The sequence below is a fragment of the Schistocerca americana genome, chromosome 4 (assembly GCF_021461395.2).
Source record: "Schistocerca americana isolate TAMUIC-IGC-003095 chromosome 4, iqSchAmer2.1, whole genome shotgun sequence".
NCBI lineage: Eukaryota > Metazoa > Arthropoda > Insecta > Orthoptera > Acrididae > Schistocerca > Schistocerca americana.
The window spans coordinates 446,797,725-446,825,345 of record NC_060122.1 but is presented as its reverse complement, the minus strand read 5'-3'; the positions used below and the strand labels follow the sequence as shown (position 1 = coordinate 446,825,345).

Sequence of the window (27,621 nt, the reverse complement as noted above, 5' to 3'; positions counted from 1 at the left end):
CTGAGCACTATGGGACTTAACTTCTGACGTCATCAGTCCCCTAGAACTTAGAACTACTTAAACCTAACTAACCTAAGGTCATCACACCCATCCTTGCCCGAGGCAGGATTCGAACCTGCCTGCGACCGTAGCGGTAGCGCGGTTCCAGACTGTAGCGCCTAGAACCGCTCGGCCACCATGGCCGGCCTGTTGTACCACTATACTGTTGATGAGAAACTACTGTAAACAGTATTTCCGTGAAATACCTAGGAGCAACTATGCGGAGCGACCTTAACTGGAATGACCACACAAAACAAATAGTAGGAAAAGTAGATGCCAGAGTGAGACCCAGAGGAAGAATCTTAAGGAAATGGAACTCATCCGCAGGGCGCTTGTTCATCTGATTCGTGTGTATCGTCCATCAATCTTGGACCCTTACCAGATAGGACTTGTTGAACAGGTAGAGAAGATCCAACGAAGAGCGGTGCGCTCCTTCACGGGGTCGTTTAGTCGGCTCAACGAACTCCAGTGGTAGGCGTTACAAGAGGGGCACTGTGAATTACTGAGACGTTAATTTCGAGAGAGTACTTTTCGGGAAGAGTCGAACAACGTATTACTTCCTTCCTATACACATCTAGCGAGATGACCATAGTGAGAAAATTCGTGAAATTACAGCTAATACAGAGGCTTACGCCTCATTCGCTAGTTTAGTCTAACAGGGAAGGTGGGGTCAGTTAGTGGCATCATTAGTACCCTCCGCTTGCCTTAGGGCCAGAGATGCCTTATTGACTTGCTCAGTTTGTGAAGCTCTTTCTCTTTAAATCATCCAATTTTGCTAAAATTGTAACCATTTGTTTGTCTGTACATGTACGTCACGTCTATCGATTTCATCTACATCTACATTCATCTACATTTATACTCCGCAAGCCACCCAACGGTGTATGGCGGAGGGCACTTTACATGCCACTGTCATTACCTCCCCTTCCTGTTCCAGTCGCGTATGGTTCGCGGGAAGAACGACTGTCTGAAAGCCTCCGTGCGCGCTCTAATCTCTCTAATTTTACATTCGTGATCTCCTCGGGAGGTATAAGTAAGGAGAAGCAATATATTCGATACCTCATCCAGAAACGCACCCTCTCGAAACCTGGCGAGCAAGCTACACCGCGATGCAGAGCGCCTCTCTTGCAGAGTCTGCCACTTGAGTTTGTTAAACATCTCCGTAACGCTATCACGGTTACCAAATAACCCTGTGACGAAACGCGCCGCTCTTCTTTGGATCTTCTCTATCTCCTCCGTCAACCCGATCTGGTACGGATCCCACACTGATGAGCAATACTCAAGTATGGATCGAACGAGTGTTTTGTTAGCCACCTCCTTTGTTGATGGACTACATTTTCTAAGGACTCTCCCAATGAATCTCAACCTGGTACCCGCCTTACCAACAATTAATTTTATATGATCATTCCACTTCAAATCGTTCCGCACGCATACTCCCAGATATTTTACAGAAGTAACTGCTACCAGTGTTTGTTCCGCTATCATATAATCATACAATAAAGGATCCTTCTTTCTATGTATTCGCAATACATTACATTTGTCTATGTTAAGGGTCAGTTGCCACTCCCTGCACCAAGTGCCTATCCGCTGCAGATCTTCCTGCATTTCGCTACAATTTTCTAATGCTGCAACTTCTCTGTATACTACAGCATCATCCGCGAAAAGCCGCATGGAACTTCCGACACTATCTACTAGGTCATTTATATATATTGTGAAAAGCAATGGTCCCATAACACTCCCCTGTGGCACGCCAGAGGTTACTTTAACGTCTGTAGACGTCTCTCCATTGATAACAACATGCTGTGTTATGTTTGCTAAAAACTCTTCAATCCAGCCACACAGCTGGTCTGATATTCCGTAGGCTCTTACTTTGTTTATCAGGCGACAGTGCGGAACTGTATCGAACGCCTTCCGGAAGTCAAGAAAAATAGCATCTACCTGGGAGCCTGTATCTAATATTTTCTGGGTCTCATGAACAAATAAAGCGAGTTGGGTCTCACACGATCGCTGTTTCCGGAATCCATGTTGATTCCTACATAGTAGATTCTGGGTTTCTAGAAACGACATGATACTCGAGCAAAAAACATGTTCTAAAATTCTACAACAGATCGACGTCAGAGATATAGGTCTACAGTTTTGCGCATCTGCTCGACGACCCTTCTTGAAGACTGGGACTACCTGTGCTCTTTTCCAATAATTTGGAACCTTCGGTTCCTCTAGAGACTTGCAGTACACGGCTGTTAGAAGGGGGGGGGGGGCAAGTTCTTTCGCGTACTCTGTGTAGAATCGAATTGGTATCCCGTCAGGTCCAGTGGACTTTCCTCTGTTGAGTGATTCCAGTTGCTTTTCTATTCCTTGGACACTTATTTCGATGTCAGCCATTTTTTTGTTTGTGCGAGGATTTAGAGAAGGAACTGCAGTGCGGTCTTCCTCTGTGAAACAGCTTTGGAAAAAGGTGTTTAGTATTTCAGCTTTACGCGTGTCATCCTCTGTTTCAATGCCATCATCATCCCGGAGTGTCTGGATATGCTGTATCGAGCCACTTAATGATTTAACGTAAGACCAGAACTTCCTAGGATTTTCTGTCAAGTCGGTACATAGAATTTTACTTTCGAATTCACTGAACGCTTCACGCATAGCCCTTCTTACGCTAACTTTGACATCGTTTAGCTTCTGTTTGTCTGAGAGGTTTTGGCTGCGTTTAAACTTAGAGTGAAGCTCCAGTTAAGTAAAATTACCAAATAGAAAATAGGCAGGCGTTCTTTAATAACAGCTTCAGTTAATAAAATTACTAAATGCAAACAGGCAGGCCTTCAATAATAACAGTTGTGTATGTGTGTGTCGTCTTCAGTCCAGAGACTGGTTTGATGCAGCAATCCATGCTACTCTATTCTGTTCAAGCTTCTTCATCTCCCAGTACCTACTGCAACCTGCATCCTTCTGAATCTGTTTAGTGTATTCATCTCTTGGTCTCCCGTTACGATTTTTACCCTCCACGCTGCCCTCCAATACTAAATTGGTGATCCCATGATGCCTCAGAACATGTCCTACCAACTGATCCCTTCTTCTAGTCAAGTGAACGCATTATTGTGGCCAAGATAGACACGAAGCCCACGCCTACTACGGTAGTACAAGTTTGTGAAGAGTTTGACGGAGCACTGAAGACCTAAGTCGAAACAAGGCCCCGGGAGTAGACAACATTCCAGTAGAACTACTGACAGCATTTTCTTTTGCCTCCTTTACTGCTTGCTCAATATACAGATTGAATAACACCGGGGACAGGCTACAACCCTGTCTCACTCCCTTCCCAACCACTGCTTCCCTTTCATGTCCCTCGACTCTTTTAACTGCCATCTGGTTTCTGTACAAATTGTAAATAGCCTTTCGCTCCCTGTATTTTACCCGTGCCACCTTCAGAATTTGAAGTAGAGTATTCCAGTCAACATTGTTAAAAGCTTTCTCTAAGTCTACAAATGCTAGGAACGTAGGTTTGTCTTTCCTTAATCTAGCTTCTAAGATAAGTCGTAGGGTCAGTATTGCCTCACGTGTTCCAATATTTCTACGGAATCCAAACTGATCTTGCCCGAGGTCGGCTTCTACCAGTTTTTCCATTCGCCTGTAAAGAATTCGTGTTAGTACTTTGCAGCCGTGGCTTATTAATCTGATAGTTCGGTAATTTTCACATCTGTCAACACCTGCTTTCTTTAGGATTGGAATTATTAAATTCTTCTTGAAGTCTGAGGGTATTTCGCCGGTCTCATACAACTTGCTCACTAGATGGTAGAGTTCGTTAGGCCTGGCTCTCCCAAGGCTGTCAGTAGTTCTAATGGAATGTTGTCTACTCCCGGGGCCTTGTTTCGACTTACGTCTTCCAGCGCTCTGTCAAACTCTTCACGCAGTATCATGTCTCCTATTTCATCTTCATCTACATTCTCTTCCATTTCTATAATATTGTCCTCAAGAACATCGCTCTTGTATACAGCCTCTATATACTCCTTCCACCTTTCTGTTTTCCCTTCTTTGCATAGAACTGGGTTTCCATCTGAGGTCTTGATATTCATGCAAGTGGTTCCCTTTTCTCCAAAGGTCTCTTTAATTTTCCTGTAGGCAGTATCTATCTTACCCCTTGTGATATGCGCATCTACCTCCTTACATTTGTCCTCTAGCCATCCCTGCTTAGCCACTTTGCACTTCCTGTCGATATAATTTTTGAGACGTTTGTATTCCTTTTTACTGCATTTTTATATTTTCTCCTTTTATCAATTAAATTCAATATCTCTTCTGTTACTCAAGGATTTCTATTAGTCCTCGCCTTTTTACGTACTTGATCTTCAGCTACCTTCACTATTTCATCTCTCAAGGCTATCCATTCTTCTTATACTGTTTTTCTTTCCCCCATTTTTGTTAATATTTCCCTAATGGTCTCCCTGAAGCTGCATACAACCTCTGGTTCTTTCAATTTGTCCAGGTCCCATCTCCTCAAATTCCCACCTTTTTGCAGTTTCTTCAGTTTTAATCTACAGATCATAACCAATAAATTGTGGTCAGAGTGCACATCTGCCCCTGGAAATGATTTACAATTTAAAACCTGGTTCCTGAATCACTGTCTTACCATTATATAATCTATCTGAGACCTGCCACTATCTCCAGGCTTCTTCCACGTATACAACGTTCGTTTATGATTCTTAGCTATGATTAACTTATGCTCTGTGCAAAATTCTACCAGGCGGCTTCCTCTTTCATTCCTTAACCCAATTTCGCCGGCCGAAGTGGCCGTGCTGTTAAAGGCGCTGCAGTCTGGAACCGCAAGACCGCTACGGTCGCAGGTTCGAATCCTGCCTCGGGCATGGTTGTTTGTGATGTCCTTAGGTTAGTTAGGTTTAACTAGTTCTAAGTTCTAGGGGACTAATGACCTCAGCAGTTGAGTCCCATAGTGCTCAGAGCCATTTGAACCATTTTTGAACCTTAACCCAATTTCATATTCACCGACTACGTTTCCTTCTCTTCCTTTTCCTACTATCGAGTTCCAGTCATCCATGACTATTAAATTTTCGTCTCCCTTCAGTATCTGAATAATTTCTTTTATCTCATCACACATTTCATCAATCTCTTCGTCATCTGCGGAGCTAGTTGGCATATAAATTTGTACTACTGTAGTAGGCGTGGGCTTCGTATCTATCTTGGCCACAATAATGCGTTCACTATGCTGTTTGTAGTATCTTACCCTCACTCCTATTACTTTGTTCATTATTAAACCTACTCCTGCACTACCCCTATTTGATTTTGTATCTATAACAATGTATTTACCTGACTAGAAGTCTTGTTCCTCCTGCCACCGAACTTCACTAATTCCCACTATATCTAACTTTAACCTATCCATTTACCTTTTTAAATTTTCTAACCTACGTGCCGGATTAAGGGATCTGACATTCCACGCTCAGATCCGTAGAACGCCAGTTTTCTTTCTACTAATAACAACATCCTTCTTAGTAGTCCCCGTCCGGAGATCCGAATGGGGGACTATTTTACCTCCGGAATATTTTACCCAAGAGGACGCTACCATCATTAAACCGTACAGTAAAGCTGCATGCCCTCGGGAAAAATTACGGCTGTAGCCTCAAACCAGAGGGACATCACACGGCAGATCGAGCTACTGGCGCCAGAAATTCGAAAGGCGACGCCAGCAACCCCGCCACGGCTCACCTTTGATTACTCGAGTGAAGGTAAATCTGTAAGCTTATACTTTGGAGACTGTATGTACGCCCATCCACATGCCTACGTGGATCGTGTGGTCAGTTTGAGCCCAATTTTACGGCGGAGAGAAAATTCTGTTCTTGTCTTTTGGCTCATCTCATCTTCTGGCTCCACGTGCTGTATTCTGTACGAGGGTTGTCGCAGCTTCCTCGAGACCGCTGGTTATATGAACTGAGGTTAGTCTCTGATAGACGTTCTCAGGCTACGAACTACGAGAATTATGGTGAGGTTTGGGTATGCGTTTTGCAGCTGGCATAGTACTCTGTCTACAATGTTTCAGGTCTTTAAATGTGCTGTCTCTAGTGTTCAGAGTCAACTTCCGTTGTTCGAAGAGGTAGAGTACCCTCCCTGTCCGTGGTGCTGTATCTGACTTTCACTCATTCATCCCTGTGGTTGGGGTACAGCCTATGTCACGTTCTCGCTAGTTGAAATGTAATCAGTATTTGCTCATTATCTGCACTTTTTCTTTGCTAAATTTTACGTATATTTTCACCCTGCGTACCATGCGGTCCATCAATGCACAAATGTAATCTCTTTCTGTTACTGCTTTTGAATTGAGTCTTATTCATCAGCAATATAACTAGTACATTAGAGGCCATCACCAGCAGTCCGGCGGCGACACACATCTCAAATCCTAACACGGCGCCGCGAGTAGCCAACGCCCCACGTAACGGTTACTGCGAGTCTATGATTTACTCCCCTCCCTAGTCACTTATGCAATACATACTTAACATGGAATGACATATGCTTTTGTACTGATTTTCAAATTCGTATATATATTAAGATGGTATCTGTTCTTTAGGGTGGCCGAGCGGTTCTAGGCGCTTCAGTCTGGAACCGCGCGACCGCTACGGTCGCAGGTTCGAATCCTGCCTCGGGCATGGATGTGTGTGATGTTTTTAGGTTAGTTAGGTTTAAGTAGTTCTAAGTTCTAGGGGACATGTCCGAAAGAACAAATATCATCTTAGTATATACACTCCTGGAAATTGAAATAAGAACACCGTGAATTCATTGTCCCAGGAAGGGGAAACTTTATTGACACATTCCTGGGGTCAGATACATCACATGATCACACTGACAGAACCACAGGCACATAGACACAGGCAACAGAGCATGCACAATGTCGGCACTAGTACAGTGTATATCCACCTTTCGCAGCAATGCAGGCTGCTATTCTCCCATGGAGACGATCGTAGAGATGCTGGATGTAGTCCTGTGGAACGGCTTGCCATGCCATTTCCACCTGGCGCCCCAGTTGGACCAGCGTTCGTGCTGGACGTGCAGACCGCGTGAGACGACGCTTCATCCAGTCCCAAACATGCTCAATGGGGGACAGATCCGGAGATCTTGCTGGCCAGGGTAGTTGACTTACACCTTCTAGAGCACGTTGGGTGGCACAGGATACATGCGGACGTGCATTGTCCTGTTGGAACAGCAAGTTCCCTTGCCGGTCTAGGAATGGTAGAACGATGGGTTCGATGACGGTTTGGATGTACCGTGCACTATTCAGTGTCCCCTCGACGATCACCAGTGGTGTACGGCCAGTGTAGGAGATCGCTCCCCACACCATGATGCCGGGTGTTGGCCCTGTGTGCCTCGGTCGTATGCAGTCCTGATTGTGGCGCTCACCTGCACGGCGCCAAACACGCATACGACCATCATTGGCACCAAGGCAGAAGCGACTCTCATCGCTGAAGACGACACGTCTCCATTCGTCCCTCCATTCACGCCTGTCGCGACACCACTGGAGGCGGGCTGCACGATGTTGGGGCGTGAGCGGAAGACGGCCTAACGGTGTGCGGGACCGTAGCCCAGCTTCATGGAGACGGTTGCGAATGGTCCTCGCCGATACCCCAGGAGCAACAGTGTCCCTAATTTGCTGGGAAGTGGCGGTGCGGTCCCCTACGGCACTGCGTAGGATCCTACGGTCTTGGCGTGCATCCGTGCGTCGCTGCGGTCCGGTCCCAGGTCGACGGGCACGTGCACCTTCCTCCGACCACTGGCGACAACATCGATGTACTGTGGAGACCTCACGCCCCACGTGTTGAGCAATTCGGCGGTACGTCCACCCGGCCTCCCGCATGCCCACTATACGCCCTCGCTCAAAGTCCGTCAACTGCACATACGGTTCACGTCCACGCTGTCGCGGCATGCTACCAATGTTAAAGACTGCGATGGAGCTCCGTATGCCACGGCAAACTGGCTGACACTGACGGCGGCGGTGCACAAATGCTGCGCAGCTAGCGCCATTCGACGGCCAACACCGCGGTTCCTGGTGTGTCCGCTGTGCCGTGCGTGTGATCATTGCTTGTACAGCCCTCTCGCAGTGTCCGGAGCAAGTATGGTGGGTCTCTGACACACCGGTGTCAATGTGTTCTTTTTTCCATTTCCAGGAGTGTAATTAAGGCTCACCGGCCATTTGACCCTTCTTCTTCCGTGCGGATGCACAAACAGTGCCAGAACTCTTACGGGAATCGGCAGTAAAGCCGCGAGTAATGAGTATGATGGACAAGGACACTATGAATATAGCGCGGGACAATAAGTTGCGAATGTGGGTCTCACGGGAGGCTTGCCAGAGATAAGTCCCTGCAGTCGCGCTATCCTTTGTGTCCTAGGTGGCTCAGATGGATTGCCTGCACGGTATCTCAGCCTGTTCGGTCAGAGAGCCGGATGGCCTCTGTAATAAAAAACTGAGTGGAAGGGTCAACGAACGAACTTGAAGGGATGTCATGTGACGTCCGCAACGACCATACACAACAACAACAGCAAAAAAGGAGATGGATAGAGCGTCTACCATGTAAGCAGGAGATCCCGGGTTCGAGTCCCGATCGGGGCACATATTTTCAACTGTCCCCGTTGACTTATATCAACTTCTGTATGCAGCTAAGGGTACTCATTTCACAGTAATTTCAAATTAGTACTTAACGCGAGCAAGAACTTCATTGTGGGAGACCTGTTTGGCACACTTCGCTGATCTTGAGGAGAAACAAGTTTCTGCAACGAGCGTAACGCTATCTGTAATCTGAGCAGCTCGCTTTTCATATGTTTCCGGAACGCATCCTGACTTGCTGAAGTAATTGCGGTTTGTATTTTGTTTCTTTAACCTTGTACCCGTGAGGGGCAGAGATAAAGATATCTTAATGTTACAGTCTCCACGCAATTTTCCTTTCATTTGCTGCCTCCCAAAGTGTTAAGCATCACTTTTGTTACCTAAATTTCATAACTCAATTACTCTTGCTCACTGATAATTTTTGATTAACTTATGTGAAATATGAGAATAATGAAATGCTATTAAAGGCACAGCTGACCTCTATATCAGAATCCCAACGTGTCATACAACCTTCTTGGTTAGGCGACCTGTTAAACAGTAAATGGTTCAAATGGCTCTGAGCACTATGGGACTTAACATCTATGGTCATCAGTCCCCTAGAACTTACAACTACTTAAACCCAACTAACCTAAGGACATCACACACATCCATGCCCGAGGCAGGATTCGAACCTGCGACCGTAGCAGTCACGCGGCTCCGGACTGAGCGCCTAGAACCGCTCGGCCACCGCGGCCGGCAAACAGTAAATATAAACTGGTATACTACCAAGTGCTTTGCACTATGAGCGTTGTCCTTTGCGTGCAGTGGCCGTATTAGAAGATACGTTATTGACTATTTATTTTGTAATAGCAACCAGCAGTGCACTCCGCTCGCATCTCGAGGACTTTTAAAAAATCTCTGATTTTAAACACTAGTTTCTTAATCGTTACACGGAAATTACACCAGATCTTATACAAATACATGCAATTACCTGATACTAACACATAAATGAGAGTATAATCGTTTTCTTGTTCCACTTTTAAAGACGAATTTTGCTTTTAACTGTTCACTCTGGTGTCTTCAACGTACTATACCACTCCATGTATTCTGCAGCTACATCTGTACTCTGTGAACCACTGCGAAGTGCATGGTAGAGGGTACATCCCACCAGTTATTAAAGCACTTTCCGGTTCCACTCCGGTATGGAGCATGGTAAGAATGATAGTTTTAGCGCCTCAGTGCATGCTGGAATTAATCTAATCTCGTGCTCAAGATCCCTATGGGAACAACACGTAGGAATTTCTGTCCATTGTCAGCATCGCTTCCTTTTCTTTGGTTATAACTGGTAATTAAACGCCATGTTTGCACTGTAGATGACGATGCCTATCTCGAATAGCATCAACTGACTACCAGACGTAACCTTCCAATCCGACGAACCGATCACCATCAACAGTGTCACATGTCATAATTCCTTTAGACATACGACGTCCAAATGGTGACGATGAAATTTGTTACACCACTAAGTTTCGACCCCACTATCCCTGTGTCGAGCGCCACAGCACAAGTGTGTGCTAGCGATCTCGGCTGCGGATGTGGGTGCCAAAAAGAGAGAACAACATGGAATAAAGAAGTGTGGAGGCAGGTCACAAGACAACGGTCGGAATAGTGCAGCAGGCGAACGAACATTCCTGACAAGGTGAACCACACACCCTGCCATTTCCACGCCCTTCTTGTACAAGCGTAAAACAATACCCAACTCACCTTCACGGTCTTCGAAATGAATCCCGTTCCTGTAGATTGAGACATAGCAGCTTTACGGTATCATGATATACTGAGACAATCTGCAATAACCTCTAGGTTGCGCGCTTAACATTTCATTAGACTGGAGGTCGCCGCAGGCGGGGCATTTCCGCCCGTGAAAGATAAACTCTGCCAGGGCAGGGGCCGTGATCTGTGCAACGGCGTTTAGATCGCGCTATAAGATCTGTAATGGCCTACGATTTCTTTGGAGTGATTGCAATGGCGTCAAAGCCAAAATTAAATTGAGAGCACAAGTAAACCTGTCAATCGGAGCTGGAGACATCTTTGGACAGCGCAACTGGTAGTACACTGCCAATGTAAGGCAGATGTCTAGCTTCGAGTCCCGGCGAAACACGCAGCTAGAGAACAACCGAACAGGCCTCGAAAGGTCGAATGGCACCGACCGACCGCCGTGTCATTCTGAGCCGGTAGGCGTCACTGGGTGTGGATGTGGAGGGGCAAGGGGTCAGCACACTGCTCTCCCGGCTGTTGTCAGTTTTCGTGACCGGAGCCGTTAATTTTCAATTGGCCTCACAAGGGCTGAGTCCACCCCACTTGCAAACGGCATTCGGCAGACGTGGACGGTCATCGATTCAAGTGGTATCCGAAACTGATAGCGCTTATTTTTGGTGATCTGACGGGAACCGGTGTTACCTCTATGGCAAGGCCGTTGGCACACAGTCAGAACTCTTTATAAAGTATCTAACAAAAAACATTTCACTTTATTTTAGTTCACTCTTGTCTTTATGTGCCGCTGTATTATAAAGTATCAACACCTGCTCCCATAGCAGAAGTTTCTAACGCACACTTCTGGGGTGGCGTTTGTCCCAGATGCAGCTGGTTTGAATCCTGGTGGTGGAAGAAAGTTTCGGTATATAATAGGCAGACTTCCTCTTAGATGTATCAAATTTTATGTTTCTTCTGCACATGTGGGAAGTTTCGAAAGATTCCGACAGACAGCAGAGCAGTAGTCTACCAAGAAAATGGAGTCTACGCAAGACACTGGTAACAACCAACTTGAATGCTTAGTTGCTCAAAAAGAAACCCTGAAACCGCGGTGAACACACATGAACATTAGTGTGGAATTTGTGGTAACGATGCGGAGGTACTGTTGGGCGATGACTAAAGAGACTTAAATTAGCAGGAGGCGCACAAACTGAGTTCCATGGACAGCCACATTTGGGACGGCCTGTCACAAAGTCGTGTAGACCGTTGCACCACAACTCGACAGTTGGCTCTGTAGCTGTCGGTGGTCATTGGATGTGCATGTGCAGAGATTGAGGCTCTTGGATATTCAGAGGTGTGCTCAAGATGGGATCCACGGATGTTCACAACAGACTGCAGGAGTCAAAGGAAAGCATTTAATCTGAACTGTTGGAGCAGCTTTAGGCCAATGGAGACGCCTTTCTGATCATTGATCGTTACGGGTGACGAAACGCAAAATTCGTTACTTTTATTCGGAAACAATAAATCAGTCGGTGGAATGATAGCCCTACAACCTGCATTCACCTCAAAGAAGAGATTGTAGGCGGCTCCATCCCCTGGCCAAGTCATGATGACAGTTTTTTGGATAGTGATGGCGTCATCCTAGTGAATGTGTTGCCAGAAGGATCAACCATTAATTGAAAGGCGTGTGTGATGACTCTGAACAAACTCAAGAAGTGTTTGCTCAGAATCCGAAAGAAATCTTGCTACAACACGACAGTGCTCGTCCACATACAAGTATCAGAGTCCGGGAACACGTTGGGTTGAACATCGTTACCTCATCCACCCAATAGCCCAGACCTAGACTTCTATCTGTTAAGGCCCCTTAATGATTCTCTACGTGGAACACACTCTGAGTATGAGAGCGTAATTAAGTTAATGAAAACATCGTTACAAAAACAGGACAAGACATTTTTCCAAAAGGGAATAGATGCTCTTGCACAATGCAGCGTAAGGCCATAGAATGTGGTGGAGAGTGTGGAGAACAACAGTACATGTTAACGAAATGTTGACTGATATTGTCACGAAATTCTTACTCTTATGAATAAATATGCTGTGAGAAAAAATTGTGGGATACTACTTACAGAACGAACCTCGTATTTTGCTGCAAGTGTGGGGGAGATGGTGCTCCAAATGTTCTGATTTCTAGACTTCCCATTAGTGTTCTGGCCCATCTTCCAGACCCTCTGTCTACCCAAAATATTTAAGTGGTTAACATTGCAAGATCACAGGTTAATGTAAGCACGAGTCAAGCATTTTCAAATGTGAAATGCTGGTACAATAATAACCGGTGCGACTGCCAGAACGTTGAATGCAAGCATGCAAACGTGCAAGCATTGTGTTGTGCAGGTGCCAGATGTCTGTTTGTGGGACGGAGCTCCATGCGTGTTGCATGTGGTTGGTCAATACAGGAACGGTTAATGCTGGTTGTGGATGACGCTAGAGTTGTCACCGGATGATGTTCCATATGTGCTAGTTTGGAGAGAGATATGGTGATCGACCGGCTAAGCCAACACGTCGACACTCTATAGAGCATGTTAGGTTACAACAGCGGTATGTAGGCAAGCGTTATCCTATTGCAAAACACCTCCTTGAGTGCTGCTCATGAATGGCAGCACGAAAATTCGAATCACCAGATTGACGTAAAATTTTGCAAAAATGGTTCAAATGGCTCTGAGCACTATGGGACTTAACATCTGAGGTCATCAGTCCCCTAGAACTTAGAACTGCTTAAACCTAACTAACCTAAGGACATCACACACATCCATGCCCAGGCCGGCCGGCGTGGCCGAGCGGTTCTAGGCGCTACAGTCTGGAACCGCGCGACTGCTACGATCGCAAGTTAGAATCCTGGCTCGGGCATAGATGTGTGTGATGTCCTTAGGTTAGTTAGGTTTAAATAGTTCTAAGTTCTAGGGGACTAATGATCTCAGATGTTAAGTCCCATAGTGCTCAGAGCCATTTGAACCATTTGAGCTCTCGCCGGACACTACTGAATTCGCATTGGCGGTGGTTTGGGGTCAGTGTAATGCGCGCTACAGGGCGTCTGTCTCGGAGCTGTCCTTGAATTAGCACATTTGTAGCAGTTCGTTGTGACACTGTGGTGCCAACTACTGCTCAAGTTGTTGCTGCAGATGCAATACGATCTGTCAGAGCCACACGCCGAAGACGATGGTCTTCCCTCTCGGTAGTGCCACGTGGCCGTCCGGAGACCGGTCCTCTTGCGACCGTATATTCTCGTGACCACCGCTGCCAGCAATCATGTACAGTGGCTACATTCCTGCCCACCCTTTCTGCAGAAGGAACTTCCAGCTTCTGGTAGCTCTATTACACGACCTTATTGAAACTCAGTGACATGTTAATAATGGCTTTTTTGTCGCCTTAAAGCCATTCTTTACTAATATCAACTCATCACGTCCAATCTCAAATGTAACTAACTCCCACTACCATTACTGCTTATATTTAAAGAAAATCTGATTTGCATCATCATAGTGTCGCTCTTATGCGACTGGCGCGAAACTGGAATATACTTCATCTTTCATATATAGAAACATGTCTATCAACTTTCGTTTATGTCGCGCAAGTCATTCTTGGTGTTTTTTTCCATCAGTGTGTCTGAATCACAAGTTTCACACTTCGCGAAAGGAAGATTCCATTTTCACTAAGAACGAACCTTTGCAATCGGGCAGCTGAAGTACCCCACGGGGCTTCTAGTGAACAGTGCCGTATGACCTTTATTTTGTTGCATATTAATAAACTAGGTTTCTAATAAATCTTGCCTGCTGCAGTGTTCTGATTTGCTGGCAAAGCATGTTTCTTAATGTTTTTTTCTTTCCGCATTATATCAGAAAAGGGAAGCACGTTATCAACAGTCTTATATATCGAAATTTAAGCAAATAAATTTAGAAATGTATTAATTAAGTCTAGTGAAATCTCATACACCAAAAATTATAAAATGATGGCGGCGGCTGCGAACAAAAGTACTGCCCCATCACAAACGAACACGATGTCGACGTGCTGTGTCAAATATAACTTTATTTTTTTCCACCCTTCCGAAAAACGGAAGGCTTAAAGAGAACTTGAATGAATCGCGCGATCGTCCTTCTGCTACGCGCCTCAAAGTTACATATTGTTATGCAGGTGGCTAAAATGAACTGTCAAATTTTGGGCCTCAAAATTAATTGGGCACGTACAGAGTCTTTAATGTAGATATGGTTTGAATTTGTGAAGAACTACACTGTACTGGCCTGGAAACGAAAATAATAATAATAATAATAACTGTTCCGGTAAATGCATGTAAGGCTGTTACCCTACTTAAGGAACATAAGACCTGCTCTTCACAGAAGGTGCTGGAAACGACTACCGTTGGCGACCACGCAGTGCTGTCGAGGTTTGTCAAACTGTGAGACACGTATTGGCACCTCCGTCACAGGGATGGCAGCAACAGCGCTTTCCAGTCTAGGATTGCATTCACGGCGTGCTTTTGCTCCTTGTGTCTCAAGGCATCAATACATCGGTGGATCCACAAATGAATTACACAGGTTAAAGAATTACGGCTCAACTCTCCTTGCGTCTAAACCCATAGAGGCTCGCAAAAGGAAGATCACCAAAACTTCTTTTTTAACAATTTATGTGAGGAGTTGAACTTACAACAGCGGGACAAGCAGTTAAAATTCTAAAGGGGCTCTCACACGATTCAGGGGCATTAGCACCTTCGGGTCATAGAGAGAGTCCCAGTGTGGAACACATCTTTAAGTTACTGCACATAATTAACGTAGCGTATACGAGAGTACAAGAATTCCATTGGATAACTATGCTTTCTCGAGGTAGATCTAAATTATTTAGTGGCCATTAGTTCTGTTGAAGCGCAATTTATGGATAGGCCGTGTGTGTCAATAATTAGACACTATACACTGAGGTGACAAAAGTCATGGGATAGCGACGGCGCTACTATCACATAAACAAGGTATATGAAAAGGCGGTGCAGTGGTGGAGATACCGTTTGTACTCAGGTGATTCATGCGAAAAGGTGTCCGACGTGCATACGGCCGCACGGCGAGAAAATGTGTTCAAATGTGTGTGAATTCCTAAGGGACCAAACTGCTGAGGTCATCGGTCCCTAGACTTACAACCTACGAAAACTGTCTTAACGCTAAGAACAACACTTACACCCATGCCCGAGGGAGGACTCGAACCTCCGGCGGGAAGGGCGCAAGATTAGTGACATGGTGCCTCTAACCGCGCGGCCACGCCGCGCGGCACGGCGAGAATTAAGAGACTTTGAACGCGGACTGGTAGTTCGAGCTAGACGCAGGGGACATTCCATTCAGGAAGTCGATAGGGAATTACGTATTCCCAGATCCAAAGTGCCAAGAGTGTGCCGAGAATACCAAATTTCAGGCATTAATTATCACCACAGACGGCGCAGTGGCCGACGGCCTTCACTTAACGACCGAGAGCAGCTGCGTTTGCGTAGAGTTGTCAGTGCTTACAGCCAAGCAACACAGCTTGAAATAAGCGCCGAAAATAATGTGAGACTTAGGACGAACGTATCCGTTAGGTCAGTGCGGCGAAATCTGGCGTTAATGGGCTATGGCAACAGACAACCGACCCGAGTTCCTTTGCTAACAGCACGAAATCGCCTGCAGCACCTTTCCTGAGCTCGTGACCCTATCGGTCGGACCTTAGACAAGCGGAACACCGTGGCCTGATCAGCTGAGTCCCGATTCGAGTTGGTAAGAGCTGATGGTAGGGTTCGAGTGTGGCACAGCCATGGACCCAACTTGTCAACAAGGTAGTGACTCCATAATAGTGCGGGTATGTTTACATGAAATGGACTAGGTCCTCTGGTCCAACTGAACCGATCATTGACTGCAAGTGGTTATGCCCGGCTCCTTGGAGATCCTTTGCAGCCATTCATGGACTTGATGTTCTCAAACAACGATAGAATTTTTATGATGACAGTGCTCCATGTCACCGGGCCACAAGTGTTCGCGATTGGTTTGAAGAACATTCTAGACAGAATGAGATTTTCACTTTGCAGTGGAGTGTGCGCTGATGTGGAACTTCCTGGCAGATTAAAACTGTGTGCCGGACCGAGACCCGAAATCGGGACCTTTGCCTTTCGCTGGCAAGTGCTCTACCAACTGAGCTACCCAAGCACGACTCACGACCTGTCCTCACAGATTTAATGTAGGAGAGCTTCTGTGAAGTTTGGAAGGTAGGAGACGAGATACTGGCGGAATTAAAGCTGTGAGGACGGGTCGTGAGTCGTGGTTGGGTAGTTGGTACCGAGCGAGGTGGCGCAATGGTTAGCACACTGGACTCGCATTCGGGAGGACGACGGTTCAATCCCGCGTCCTGCCATCCTGATTTAGGTTTTCCGTGATTTCCCTAAATCACTCCAGGCAAATGCTGGGATGGTTCCTTTGAAAGGGCACGGCCGATATCCTTCCCCGTCCATCCCTGAACCGATGAGACCGATGACCTCGCAGTTTGGTCTCTTCCCCCAAAACACCCCATTAACTTGTCGAATTTCCAAATGAGGAAAATAGCTGGTAACATAATTTAACGCCGGCACGGTAGCTCAGCGTGTTCGGTCAGAGAGTTGGTTGGCCTCACAGTTTTAATCTGCCAGGAAGTTTCACATTCTGAACATTTTGAGTGAATGATTTGGCCGCCAAGATCACCAGACAAGAATCCCATCGAACATTTATGGGACATAATCGAAAAGTCAGTTCCTGCACAATATCCTCCATAGGCAACACTTTCGCATTTATGGACGGTTATAGAGGCAACGTGGCTCGACAATTCTACAGTGAACGTCCAACGACTAGTTCATGCCAAGTCGAGCTGCTGCACTAAGCTGGACAAAAGGTGGTTAGACACGATATTAGGACTCACCTCATGGCTTTGCTCACCTCAGTGTTTATTATAGATAATTCAAAAATGTTTCTCTTTGCGACTGACGCACGTGTTGTTGTGAAAGAGCCGGTCGATGTGGCCGAGCGGTTCTAGGCGCTACAGTCTGGAACCGCGCGACTGCTACGGTCGCAGGTTCGAATCCTGCCTCGGGCATGGATGTGTGTGGTGTCCTTAGGTTAGTTAGGTTTAAGTAGTTCTAAGTTCTAGGGGACTGATGACCTCATTAGTTAAGTCCCATACTGCTCAGAGCCATTTGAACCAGTTTTTGTTGTGAAAGACGTGGCATATAATGCAAATTATCTAGCTAACACGTAGTCAATAACATTTGAACGTGGCTTTCAGAGAACAGATTAGCATTTACTTGCAACAACATGCAACGCATAGTTTCGACACGGAACTCTCTTAAAAGCGAATATTTGTGTTCCAAGTCGGTCAAGCAGTTTGTTTAGTTGCCCACTTTAAATCCTCAGGACTGAGGGAAGATGAACAACTTTCTTGGAAGCGCTATCTTCAAGATCTTGTGCATAAACTGAATACTGGCTTTCTTACTATAAAAATAATCCCCACTCTCTTTGCCAATGAAAAGCAAAAGCTTGTTTACTTTCTCGTGCTTCCAGCCGTCTCAAGTAATTTAAAATCCAGGAGATTTCGGCCGAGTACTCCTCGGCCATTGTCACGTGTTCACCACTTGACACTATCAGATGGTGACACTTGACAATGGCCGAAGAGTACTCGTGGTTTTTAAACAACTTGACGCGGCTGGAAGCTCGGGAGAATTTTATCAGCACATATTGCGCGAAACCATGTATTGGCTTGTTTACTTTGCTTACTTTCACTGCAATACCTCCTATGATATCACGTTCTGTGGCAGCTCTGTGCACTTACTGAGAATATTCTTAGCTCAGAAAACGGTGGTTGGACAAATCTGCGGCGTAAGTTCTTGAACTACATGGAGATCGAAACTTCCTGGCAGATTAAAACTGTGTGCCCGACTGAGACTCGAACTCGGGACCTTTGCCTTTCGCGGGCAAGTGCTCTACCATCTGAGCTACCGAAGCACGACTCACGCCCGGTACTCACAGCTTTACTTCTGCCAGTATCTCGTCTCCTACCTTCCAAACTTTACAGAAGCTCTTCTGCAGGTTCGCAGAAGAGCTTCTGTAAAGTTTGGAAGGTAGGAGACGAGATACTGGCAGAAGTAAAGCTGTGAGTACCGGGCGTGAGTCGTGCTTCGGTAGCTCAGATGGTAGAGCACTTGCCCGCGAAAGGCAAAGGTCCCGAGTTCGAGTCTCGGTTGGGCACACAGTTTTAATCTGCCAGGAAGTTTCATATCAGCGCACACTCCGCTGCAGACTGAAAATCTCATTCTACATGGAGATCGTTGTGCAGGTATCTCGAAAACGTAACTGAGCCGACCCTGTACATTTACTCCATCGTGAGATTTGTTGCTGACAATATTTAGTCAGTAAACATTCGTTCCTTGGGATCGTGGTTGTTAGCGCCGTCATACTGGAGCGGGATCAGGTTTGCCTACAGCGGCGCGTGTGTGTCAGATTCGGGTGAGAGTGAACTGGATGAATCATAGGCTCTACAGTGGACTATGGAACGTGGCGTCAACATGGGAGGACGTGCCTCATCCATATGGCGGTGACACACTGCACAGCTTCCTCTCAACTGTTAACACATAGATGCAGCACTGCTGTTGGTTTCCATTACATGCTAATTTACTGAAATCTGTTGCGCCGTGACGTTCTTAGCATGATCATCTGGCACAAGACCGTGCCTGCGTCGAGATACGGCTATTTTCAGCATCGACTGATACCTTACACATGTATATTCCAGAACGGCACCCCACCTTCTACCCAGTGATGTAGCTGTACTCTTAACATTAAAATGCTCTTCCAATAGCTGTCTCTTTGATAGATAACACTCATCCTCCGGCGACCAATTAAGTTTAAAAGCCGGTCGGGGTGGCCGAGCGGTTCTAGGCGCTACAGTCTGGAACCGCGCGACCACTACGGTCGCAGGTTCGAATCCTGCCTCGGGCATGGATGTGTGTGATGTCCTTAGGTTAGTTAGGTTTAAGTAGTTCTAAGTTCTAGGGGACTGATGACCTCAGAAGTTAAGTCCCATACTGCTCAGAGCCATTTGAACCATTTGAATAAGTTTAAAATCGGAATTTGATGTAAGCTGACTGAAATAACATTTTCGTTTGCACGAAGTGCAGGGACTAATGAAGATTATCGTTGGCACGTATATTGATAACGTGGCCATCATATTCAAACTTCCTTTGTATTCTTATATGCACTTGCATTTATACATGTACTCTATTGACCAGTTCATTTTATTTCGTGGTAGTTTTATTTTACTCTCTTCTTATTACATTCGTTTATGGTGCATGACAATAATGCCTCTGAGTGCGTTGTAAATGGTCTAATCGCGCCTTTGCGGTGCATCCGGCGGCGATATACAGGGTGTTACAAAAAGGTACGGCCAAACTTTCAGGAAACATTCCTCACACATAAGGAAAGAAAATATGTTATGTGGACATGTGTCCGGAAACGCTTACTTTCCATGTTAGAGCTCATTTTATTACTTCTCTTCAGATCACATTAATCATGGAATGGAAACACACAGCAACAGAACGTACCAGCGTGACTTCAAACGCTTTGTTACAGGAAATGTTCAATATGTCCTCCGTTAGCGAGGATACATGCATCCACCCTCCGTCGCATGGAATCCCTGATGCGCTGATGCAGCCCTGGAGAATGGCGTATTGTATCACAGCCATCCACAATATGAGCACGAAGAGTCTCTACATTTGGTACCGGGGTTGCGTAGACAAGAGCTTTCAAATGCCCCCATAATGAAAGTCAAGAGGGTTGAGGTCAGGAGAGCGTGGAGGCCATGGAATTGGTCCGCCTCTATCAATCCATCGGTCACTGAATGTGTTGTTGAGAAGCGTACGAACACTTCGACTGAAATGTGCAGGAGCTCCATCGTGCAAGAATCACATGTGTCGTACTTGTAAAGGCACATGTTCTAGCAGCACAGGTAGAATATCCCGTATGAAATCATGATAACGTGCTCCATTGAGCGTAGGTGGAAGAACATACTGACGAAACTAAAATGAGCTCTAACGTCGAAATTAAGAGTTTTGTAAGAAACAAAAATTATACAGACTGATTTATTTATAAATTTGATTTTGTTATTCTCTTGTAAAAAAAAGGTAAGAGAAACGGAAAATTGTGTTCGTTGATTACAATTCTACTAGTTAAAATATTTCTGCTATATTTCTGTCCTTGTACAACGGCAAATAAATCGCAGTGCCTCTGTATTAATGGCAGTTGAAACAAAATCATTCTTATTGACGCTTAGAAGCAGTTTTCTGTAATGGCTAGAACGTTCTTGATAAATTATTTATTTTCTAGTTTATCTAATTATTTTTTGCAGTGATGGAATGGACAGCGTAATTCTGTGGTATCAGAATACTTTCTCAATTTTTTGGATGCAAATGAGTTATGTACAAAAAGAGATACATTGCTTTCCGATTTTGATGACAAATGTGAGATCTGGCACTTGGAACGTTTTCCGCTTCCCCTCTTCATTTAATATTCACTTGTGGCAAGTTTCAGCAACACGGAGGATTGAGAAACGTCAGCCGGCCGATGTGGCCGAGCGGTTCTAGGCGCTTCAGTCTGGAACCGCGCAACCGCTACGGTCGCAGGTTCGAATCCTGCCTCGGGCATGGATGTGTGTGTTGTCCTTAGGTTAGTTAGGTTTAAATAGTTCTAAGTTCTAGGGGACTGATGACCTCAGATGTAAATTCCCATAGTGCTCAGAGCCATTTGAAACATTTTGAGAATGGTCAGCGTATCGCGTTACGGGTCTTTTGCTACAGAATGATATCCGTGCTTTTTCCAGCGGTTGGCGAGCAGCCCTACCCAATTTTACGTGATCCTGTGTCTTCCGGGAGGGTTTATGGAATTCGTAGGGTTCCGTGTATTTGTGGGGAGATGTACGTGGATATGACAAAAAGAGAAGTAAGAAAAGAAAAAAGGATTAGAGGGAAACTGCAGAAGAGGGGAGACTGGACAGATCATGTTTTGCCGAACATGCTTTGCCGCCAGTAGACCACCGCATTCATTTTAATAGGGCTCAAGTACTGGCAGCCACAAGCGGGTACCATGAAAGGCTATACAGAGAGGCCATAGGGATTGTAAAAAAAATCACTATGAATTTCAGTAGGAAGGAGGTGGGCGTGAAATTGAATGACATGTGGTTCCGGTGCTGAGGAAGATGTGTACCAGTCTTCCACCATGGGGTGATTGCAACAGCGGACGACGGCAGTCGTCAACGGCCAACAGCGCTCGGATATTCAAAATATGTGACACCCACGATACTTAGCGAAAGCAAGCGGAAGCGGAATTCTGCTGCAGTCACTAGCGAGTCAGGTTGTGAGTCGGTCATTCAAAGAATCTACGATCCTCCTTGAAAATGTTCCCCGCAGATAGGGACGAAACGCTGGGTTTTCATGTGAAATCCATTCGACCACGGCATAGTAGCCCGGAGCATTTTATTAATTGTAGGTAATGTAATTGTTTGAACTGTCGTAATTATTTGAAACACAAAGAGTTGTAACTAGGAATCTGTTTGTAAAAATCTGTACGTATTTTTGGTTAAATTCTTCTTCCACAAAAAATGGTTCAAATGGCTCTTAGTACTATGGGACTTCTGAGGTCATCAGTCCCCTAGAACTTAGAACTAATTAAACCTAACTAACCTAAGGACATCACACACATCCATGCTCGAGGCAGGATTCGAACCTGCGACCGTAGCGGTCGCGCGGTTCCAGACTGTAGCGCCTAGAGCCGCTTGGCCACTCCGGCCGGCTCTTCTGCCACAGTCTCTGTCTGTATCTTCAGGCTAATCTCATGAACTGCTGTAGCGATATTGATACCAATAGACAGACTGATTCTGGAGGAAGATTTGTGTGCATAATTTATTACCACTACGTCAGAGAAGTTGTCGGGCCGTAGGTTCTTATTGCTGGCAAGTGTGAAGGTGGGGAGGGACGTACTACACGTACAGGCACCAAGCTGGTACAATAAGAATGGAAGAGCAGGAGAGAAGTGCTCCGGTTGCAAGGATGCAGTCTTTCTCCCAAGCCTTTCAGCATGAGTAGGTAAGCCATGAAGCTTACAACAGCAACGGTCAGATCTGGGATTAGTATTCAGGGTGAAAGGGCATCAACGATAAGATTCGCTGATGTCACTGGCGTTCTCTGCGAACAAGGAAGACTTGCCGGGCATGCTGAATGGAATAAACACACTACTGAACACGGAATATGTACTGAGAGCAAAACAAAGAAAGACGAGTAATGAGGAGAAGCAAAAATGGGATAATGGGATTGACGATGAACTAGACAGCAAAACTGAGGACATGTAGTACATGAACAGAAGGAATTCTGATAACTTGGAAGCACAGTTAACAAATGACGGACAAAGCAAGAAGGACACAAGAAAGATAATAGCACAGACAAAGAGGGCATTATTCGCTGAAGGATACTTGCAAATATGAAACACAGGTCTGAGTTTGACAAAGGACGTTCTGCGAAAGTACGTCTGGAGCACAGCATTGTATAAAACAGAATTATGGACTGGAGCAAAGACAGAAAAGAACAGCATCAAAGCATTTCAGATGGTGTGCTCTAGAATGTGTCGACAACATCTGTATGTGCACTGTACGGATTTTACATGCACAAACGGTCACCCTTCAATAACTCCGGACTAGAGCACGACTGATGGTTCAAATTTGATCCACCGGTGTTCCGGAATTTGGTCTAAGACAAGTTTTAATCATTTGAAAAAAATCTTACTTCGTTTCGATTTTACGTGCAAAAAACGCTTTCTTCTGGGAGATTTTTGAATCGCGGCATTTCTATACTTTAAACTTGTACGAATCGGTTGAAACATTTCAAAAAGGTACACAAATGAAAGAAGTCAAAGCGATGTTTTTGTCAAATAATCTTCATCCGTTGTCGAGAAATGATGGTTTAAAGTCGAGCTAAATATAGCACGTAAAATTCTTTCTTACGTTAATTGGATGTGCGGAAACGGTTGACAGTAAGTTAAATAAATAAAAAATTTATTCTTAGGATAAAATTGAAACTCGCTCCAGAAATCTAGCTTGATTTGGATTCTACGTGCAAAAAGTACGTTTTTTATGAATTTTTTTTACGTTTTCCACTTCTGTGTTTGAAATTAGGACGAATCGGTTCAAATTTTGTAACAAGGTAGACAAATACATTAATTAACAATCGTCCAGTTGTTTCGCGAAAGCTTTATCCGTTGCCACGATATAAGCAACATAGTTCGAAAGACAATAAAAAACCTATACCAGATCTGTTTTTGCCCTAATCAACAAAAATCTACATCGGTTGCCAAGCTATGTCAGTGTAATGTCAAAATTATGGTATCGTAAAAGTTGAGAACCAGGACGAAAAATACTTCTGACATAGCACAAAATAGGCCATTATGTCTAGGGTAGAGTTACGGATGTAAAAGAATGGAAATAGCTTTTCAATGTATCTGGCAGCTTCAAAGAATTGAAATCAAAGGATCTTGACATATTCGCGCTTTTTTCGCTTTAATGCTATTTCCCCAGCGAAGCGAGCTCTCTTATCTGCATGGTACTGGATGCTGGCACAGCTACATCTTGTAATTTACAGGCTAAAGTCCCTGATACTGTGCCCAAAAACCAAAATATTCCGCAGCCATAGTAAATAAAATAATATTATCATATCTTTTAAGGGCGTATAAGTAACAACTAAAACTTTTTCTGGGGGGACTAAAGTTTATGGGGTTGTGTTTGTTCCTGGGTAGACGCTAAAACAATTTTTTTCTTTGTGAGTGGCGGGGGAGTGGGCTGATTTTTTCGCCTAGGGCACTACTCCTCCCACAAATGCAACATAATGCGTACATAATACGAAGTATTCCCAAGTGTGGATGAACGTCGACCGCTGTGGCGAGCGATTCTAGGCGCTTCCGTCCGGAACCCCGCTGCCGCTACGGTCGCAGGTTCGAATCCTGTCTCGGGCATGGATGTGTGTGATGTAGTTAGGTTAGTTAGGTATAAGTAGTTCTAAGTCTAGGGGCCTGATGACCTCACATGTTAAGTCCCGTAGTGGTTAGAGCCATTTGAACCATTTTTTTTCTTTTTTTGCGGATGTACGCATCCTAAACTTTAATGACACGTTGTGCGATGTTGCACGACATGAGGAATGTCATGTTGGATGACACGATGCATGTGTCATGTTATATGACGTGACTTCACGTATCATGTTACTTTATTTGACATAATACATTATATTACATTAGATGGATACTAATCACTCCGTCGTCAGGCCACGAGTGGCCTACTGGGACCATCCGACCGCCGTGTCATCCTCAGAGGGGGATGCGGACAGGAGGGGCGTGGGGTCTGCACACCGCTCTCCCGGTCTTTATGATGGTATTCTTGACCGATGCCGCTACTATTCGGTCGAGTAGCTCCTCAATTGGCATCACGAGGCTGAGCGCACCCCGAAAAATGGCAACAGCGCGTGGCGGCCCAGATGGTCACCCATCCAAGTGCCGACCACGCCCGACAGCGCTTAGCTGCGGCGATCTCACGAGAACGGGTGTATCCACTGCGGCAAGGCCGTTGCCACATTAGATGGGTACTAACAAGTAAAATAGCGCGAGTAAAAAGATGTTTTGATTTATATGATTTTGAAGCTGCCAAATAAGTCTAAAAGCTAGTTCCCTTCTTTTAAATTCGTAACTCTGCCCAGGACGTATTGGCCTTTTTGTGTTGTGATAAGAGCATTTTTTACTCTGGTTATTTCTATGTTCAGAAATTAAGAAATTTTGTTTTTTTAGCTTAAGTAATTTGCACATATATTTGTTTTTTTGAAAATATGTTTGTTTTGCAATTGTTGATGGCTGAACAATGTAATTGTTGAAGGTTAAAGAATGTAATGTCAGTGGCCAAAATGTGTATCCACGCCTTCGACCATAAATATAATAGACTGGCCCTGACGTCATTTTCGTGGCTCCAACATCTATGGGCTGAAGTCACGTGAATGTTGGCAAAACATGGTTGTTTCGAGTTGCGCTTATGGCTGTACTCAGTGTTTTTCCGGGGGAAATGGCATTACATTTCGCGTGTAAGTGTTTCTATGATAGTGCAGATGCGTTTATTGAAATCTGCTGAAGTGACTGTTGTATGCTTTTTACCCTTGAAAGAGAGTATCACGTAAATTATAGTGTTGAAGGGGATGCCTGTAAAGTCAGACTCATATTACGTTTTGCAAAGTATCTGTGATAATTCGGTTACAGGAGTAAGTATAATTGTTTCTCGTTCCTACTCGTAGGTTCCCTAAGGATGAAAACGGAAGGCAGCTTTGGATACAGGCCCTGAAACGGAAAAACTTTAAGCCATCTGCACACATACGCGCCTTTGCTCGAAGCACTTAGCGGAGAAGTGTTTTGATAGGTTAGTTATTATTTACAATGTATATTTATAATTTTTATTTACAGTGTCTGTCATATTTAAACCTAGGCTCCAAAATTATTTTATGAAACTTCAAAGTCTCACCTTTGATCTAAAATATCATTTTTCTTAAAGTGATAGTTTAAACTTTTGTAAAAACAGTGGGAACTGAACCTTTGAAGTGCACCTAAAACTGATACTCTAAAATGGACCTGCTCCTAAAGTCGACAATTTTTGCACCTATAGTTGACATAATTCCCATATCCCATTTTCTTTTATAAGTGACAAGAGCTCAAAACGCGGCGAATCCAATGTTTACAGTTGTGACACGAGCCCACTCTTACTGTTTAAAAGAATTTTAACGACATTTTAGTTTAATTGACAGTTTATAGTAATTACGTCCCGCTGCCCACCAGAGTGGCTCGTGCGGTAGCGTTCTCGCTTCCCGCGCCCGGGTTCGATTCCCGGCGGGGTCAGGGATTTTCTCTGCCTCGTAATGAGTGATGTCCTTAGGTTAGTTAGGTTTAAGTAGTTCTAAGTTCTAGGGGACTGATGACCATAGATGTTAAGTCCCATAGTGCTCAGAGCCATTTGAACCAACCCACCAGAGTGGCGTTCGATGTATTTGTTAGATTTTTATAAATGATACTGTGAACAAATCCAGGTCAAATGTAGTTCTAGCATAATTTTTCGCAAATAAAAAAGTAATTTTTGTTGGAAGCGTTTGGCAGTCAATTGAGAAATGTGGGGAAAATACGGTACAAACATAGGATGGCAGACCGCTGATTTGAAATCCCGCCACGTTTTGCCAACAGTCACGTGGTTTATGTTGGAGCCACACCAGCCCCTATAGCTTCTTCACAGCAAGGCCAGTCTACTAGTATCTACGGTCGAAGATCCATGCAGAATACCAAATAGGAAGGTAATGCTAGACGTTTAGCGCCAGTTAGGACGCCGCTGGAGCCTCCACCTCTCGGGAGTAAACACGGCGCCGCTGACTGTTTCCGGGAGACGAGTTTGTGGTGAGTCAGTGTGGTGTGGGGCAGGCGGGAGGCGACGGTGCCGTGACTCACCGTTGAGGCGGTGCGGCAGCGGCAGGTCGAGCGCCGCCAAGTCGATCTGGAAGGCGACGGCGGCAGCCGGCGCGAGCGCAAGCGCCAGCAGCGCCGGCAACAGCAGCAGCGGCAGGCGCGGCCGGAGCGCGCGCGGCGGTCCCGTGGCGTCCATGAGCGCGTCTCGCGGCGCACTAGCCGCTGCCGGCGAGCAGTACCAGCCAGCCAGCCAGCCGCGCGGCGGCACGCCGCAGCAACTGGGTCGGCCGCCCCGCCCGCGGCCGGCGCAGCCTTGGCCGCCACTCGCCGCCGCTGCTTACGCAATTGCACGCACTCCTTCCTCGCTCGCTCCTTCCTTCCCATCTGCGCGGCCTCGGGATTCACTGGTGATGCGTACCGCCCCCCGTCTCCTTCCGCGCCGCTGTCGGCGTGCGAGCTCCAGTCACGCCGGGCGCTTCGCTGGTCGTAGCAGTGGCCATTCTACATCGTGGGTGGTAGTAGTCGCTACTCTACATTCAGCTAGGTTCGAACTGCAATGTGTTTATGCTCCAAAGAGCAGCTTTAATCCAAATTTGGTACATTCAAGATATCTCAAACCTTTTGAGTCAAATTGAAAAAGGCGGTAAGGGTATAAATACGAGTAAATAAATGTCGTGTGACTAGGGCACCCCGTCGGGTAGACCGTTCGCAGGGTGCAATTGTTTCGATTTGACACCACTTCGGCGA

The 27,621-nt window shown here is 45.5% G+C and overlaps 1 protein-coding gene and 1 pseudogene across 1 annotated transcript in view; both read right to left on the bottom strand.

The window, feature by feature from the left end:
• Window positions 1–27,374, bottom strand: part of LOC124613538 (neuropilin-2-like) — a 246,788-nt gene extending 219,414 nt beyond the window's left edge. Inside the window, exons 1-2 of the mRNA XM_047142249.1 lie at window positions 27,293–27,374; window positions 26,917–27,207 (exon numbers count right to left, since the gene is read on the bottom strand). Coding sequence (XP_046998205.1) covers window positions 26,917–27,207; window positions 27,293–27,374 — 373 coding nt within the window. The remainder of the gene's footprint in view (window positions 1–26,916; window positions 27,208–27,292) is intronic.
• On the bottom strand, window positions 24,900–25,017 carry LOC124614117 (annotated as a pseudogene).
• Window positions 27,375–27,621: the final 247 nt, after the last annotated feature.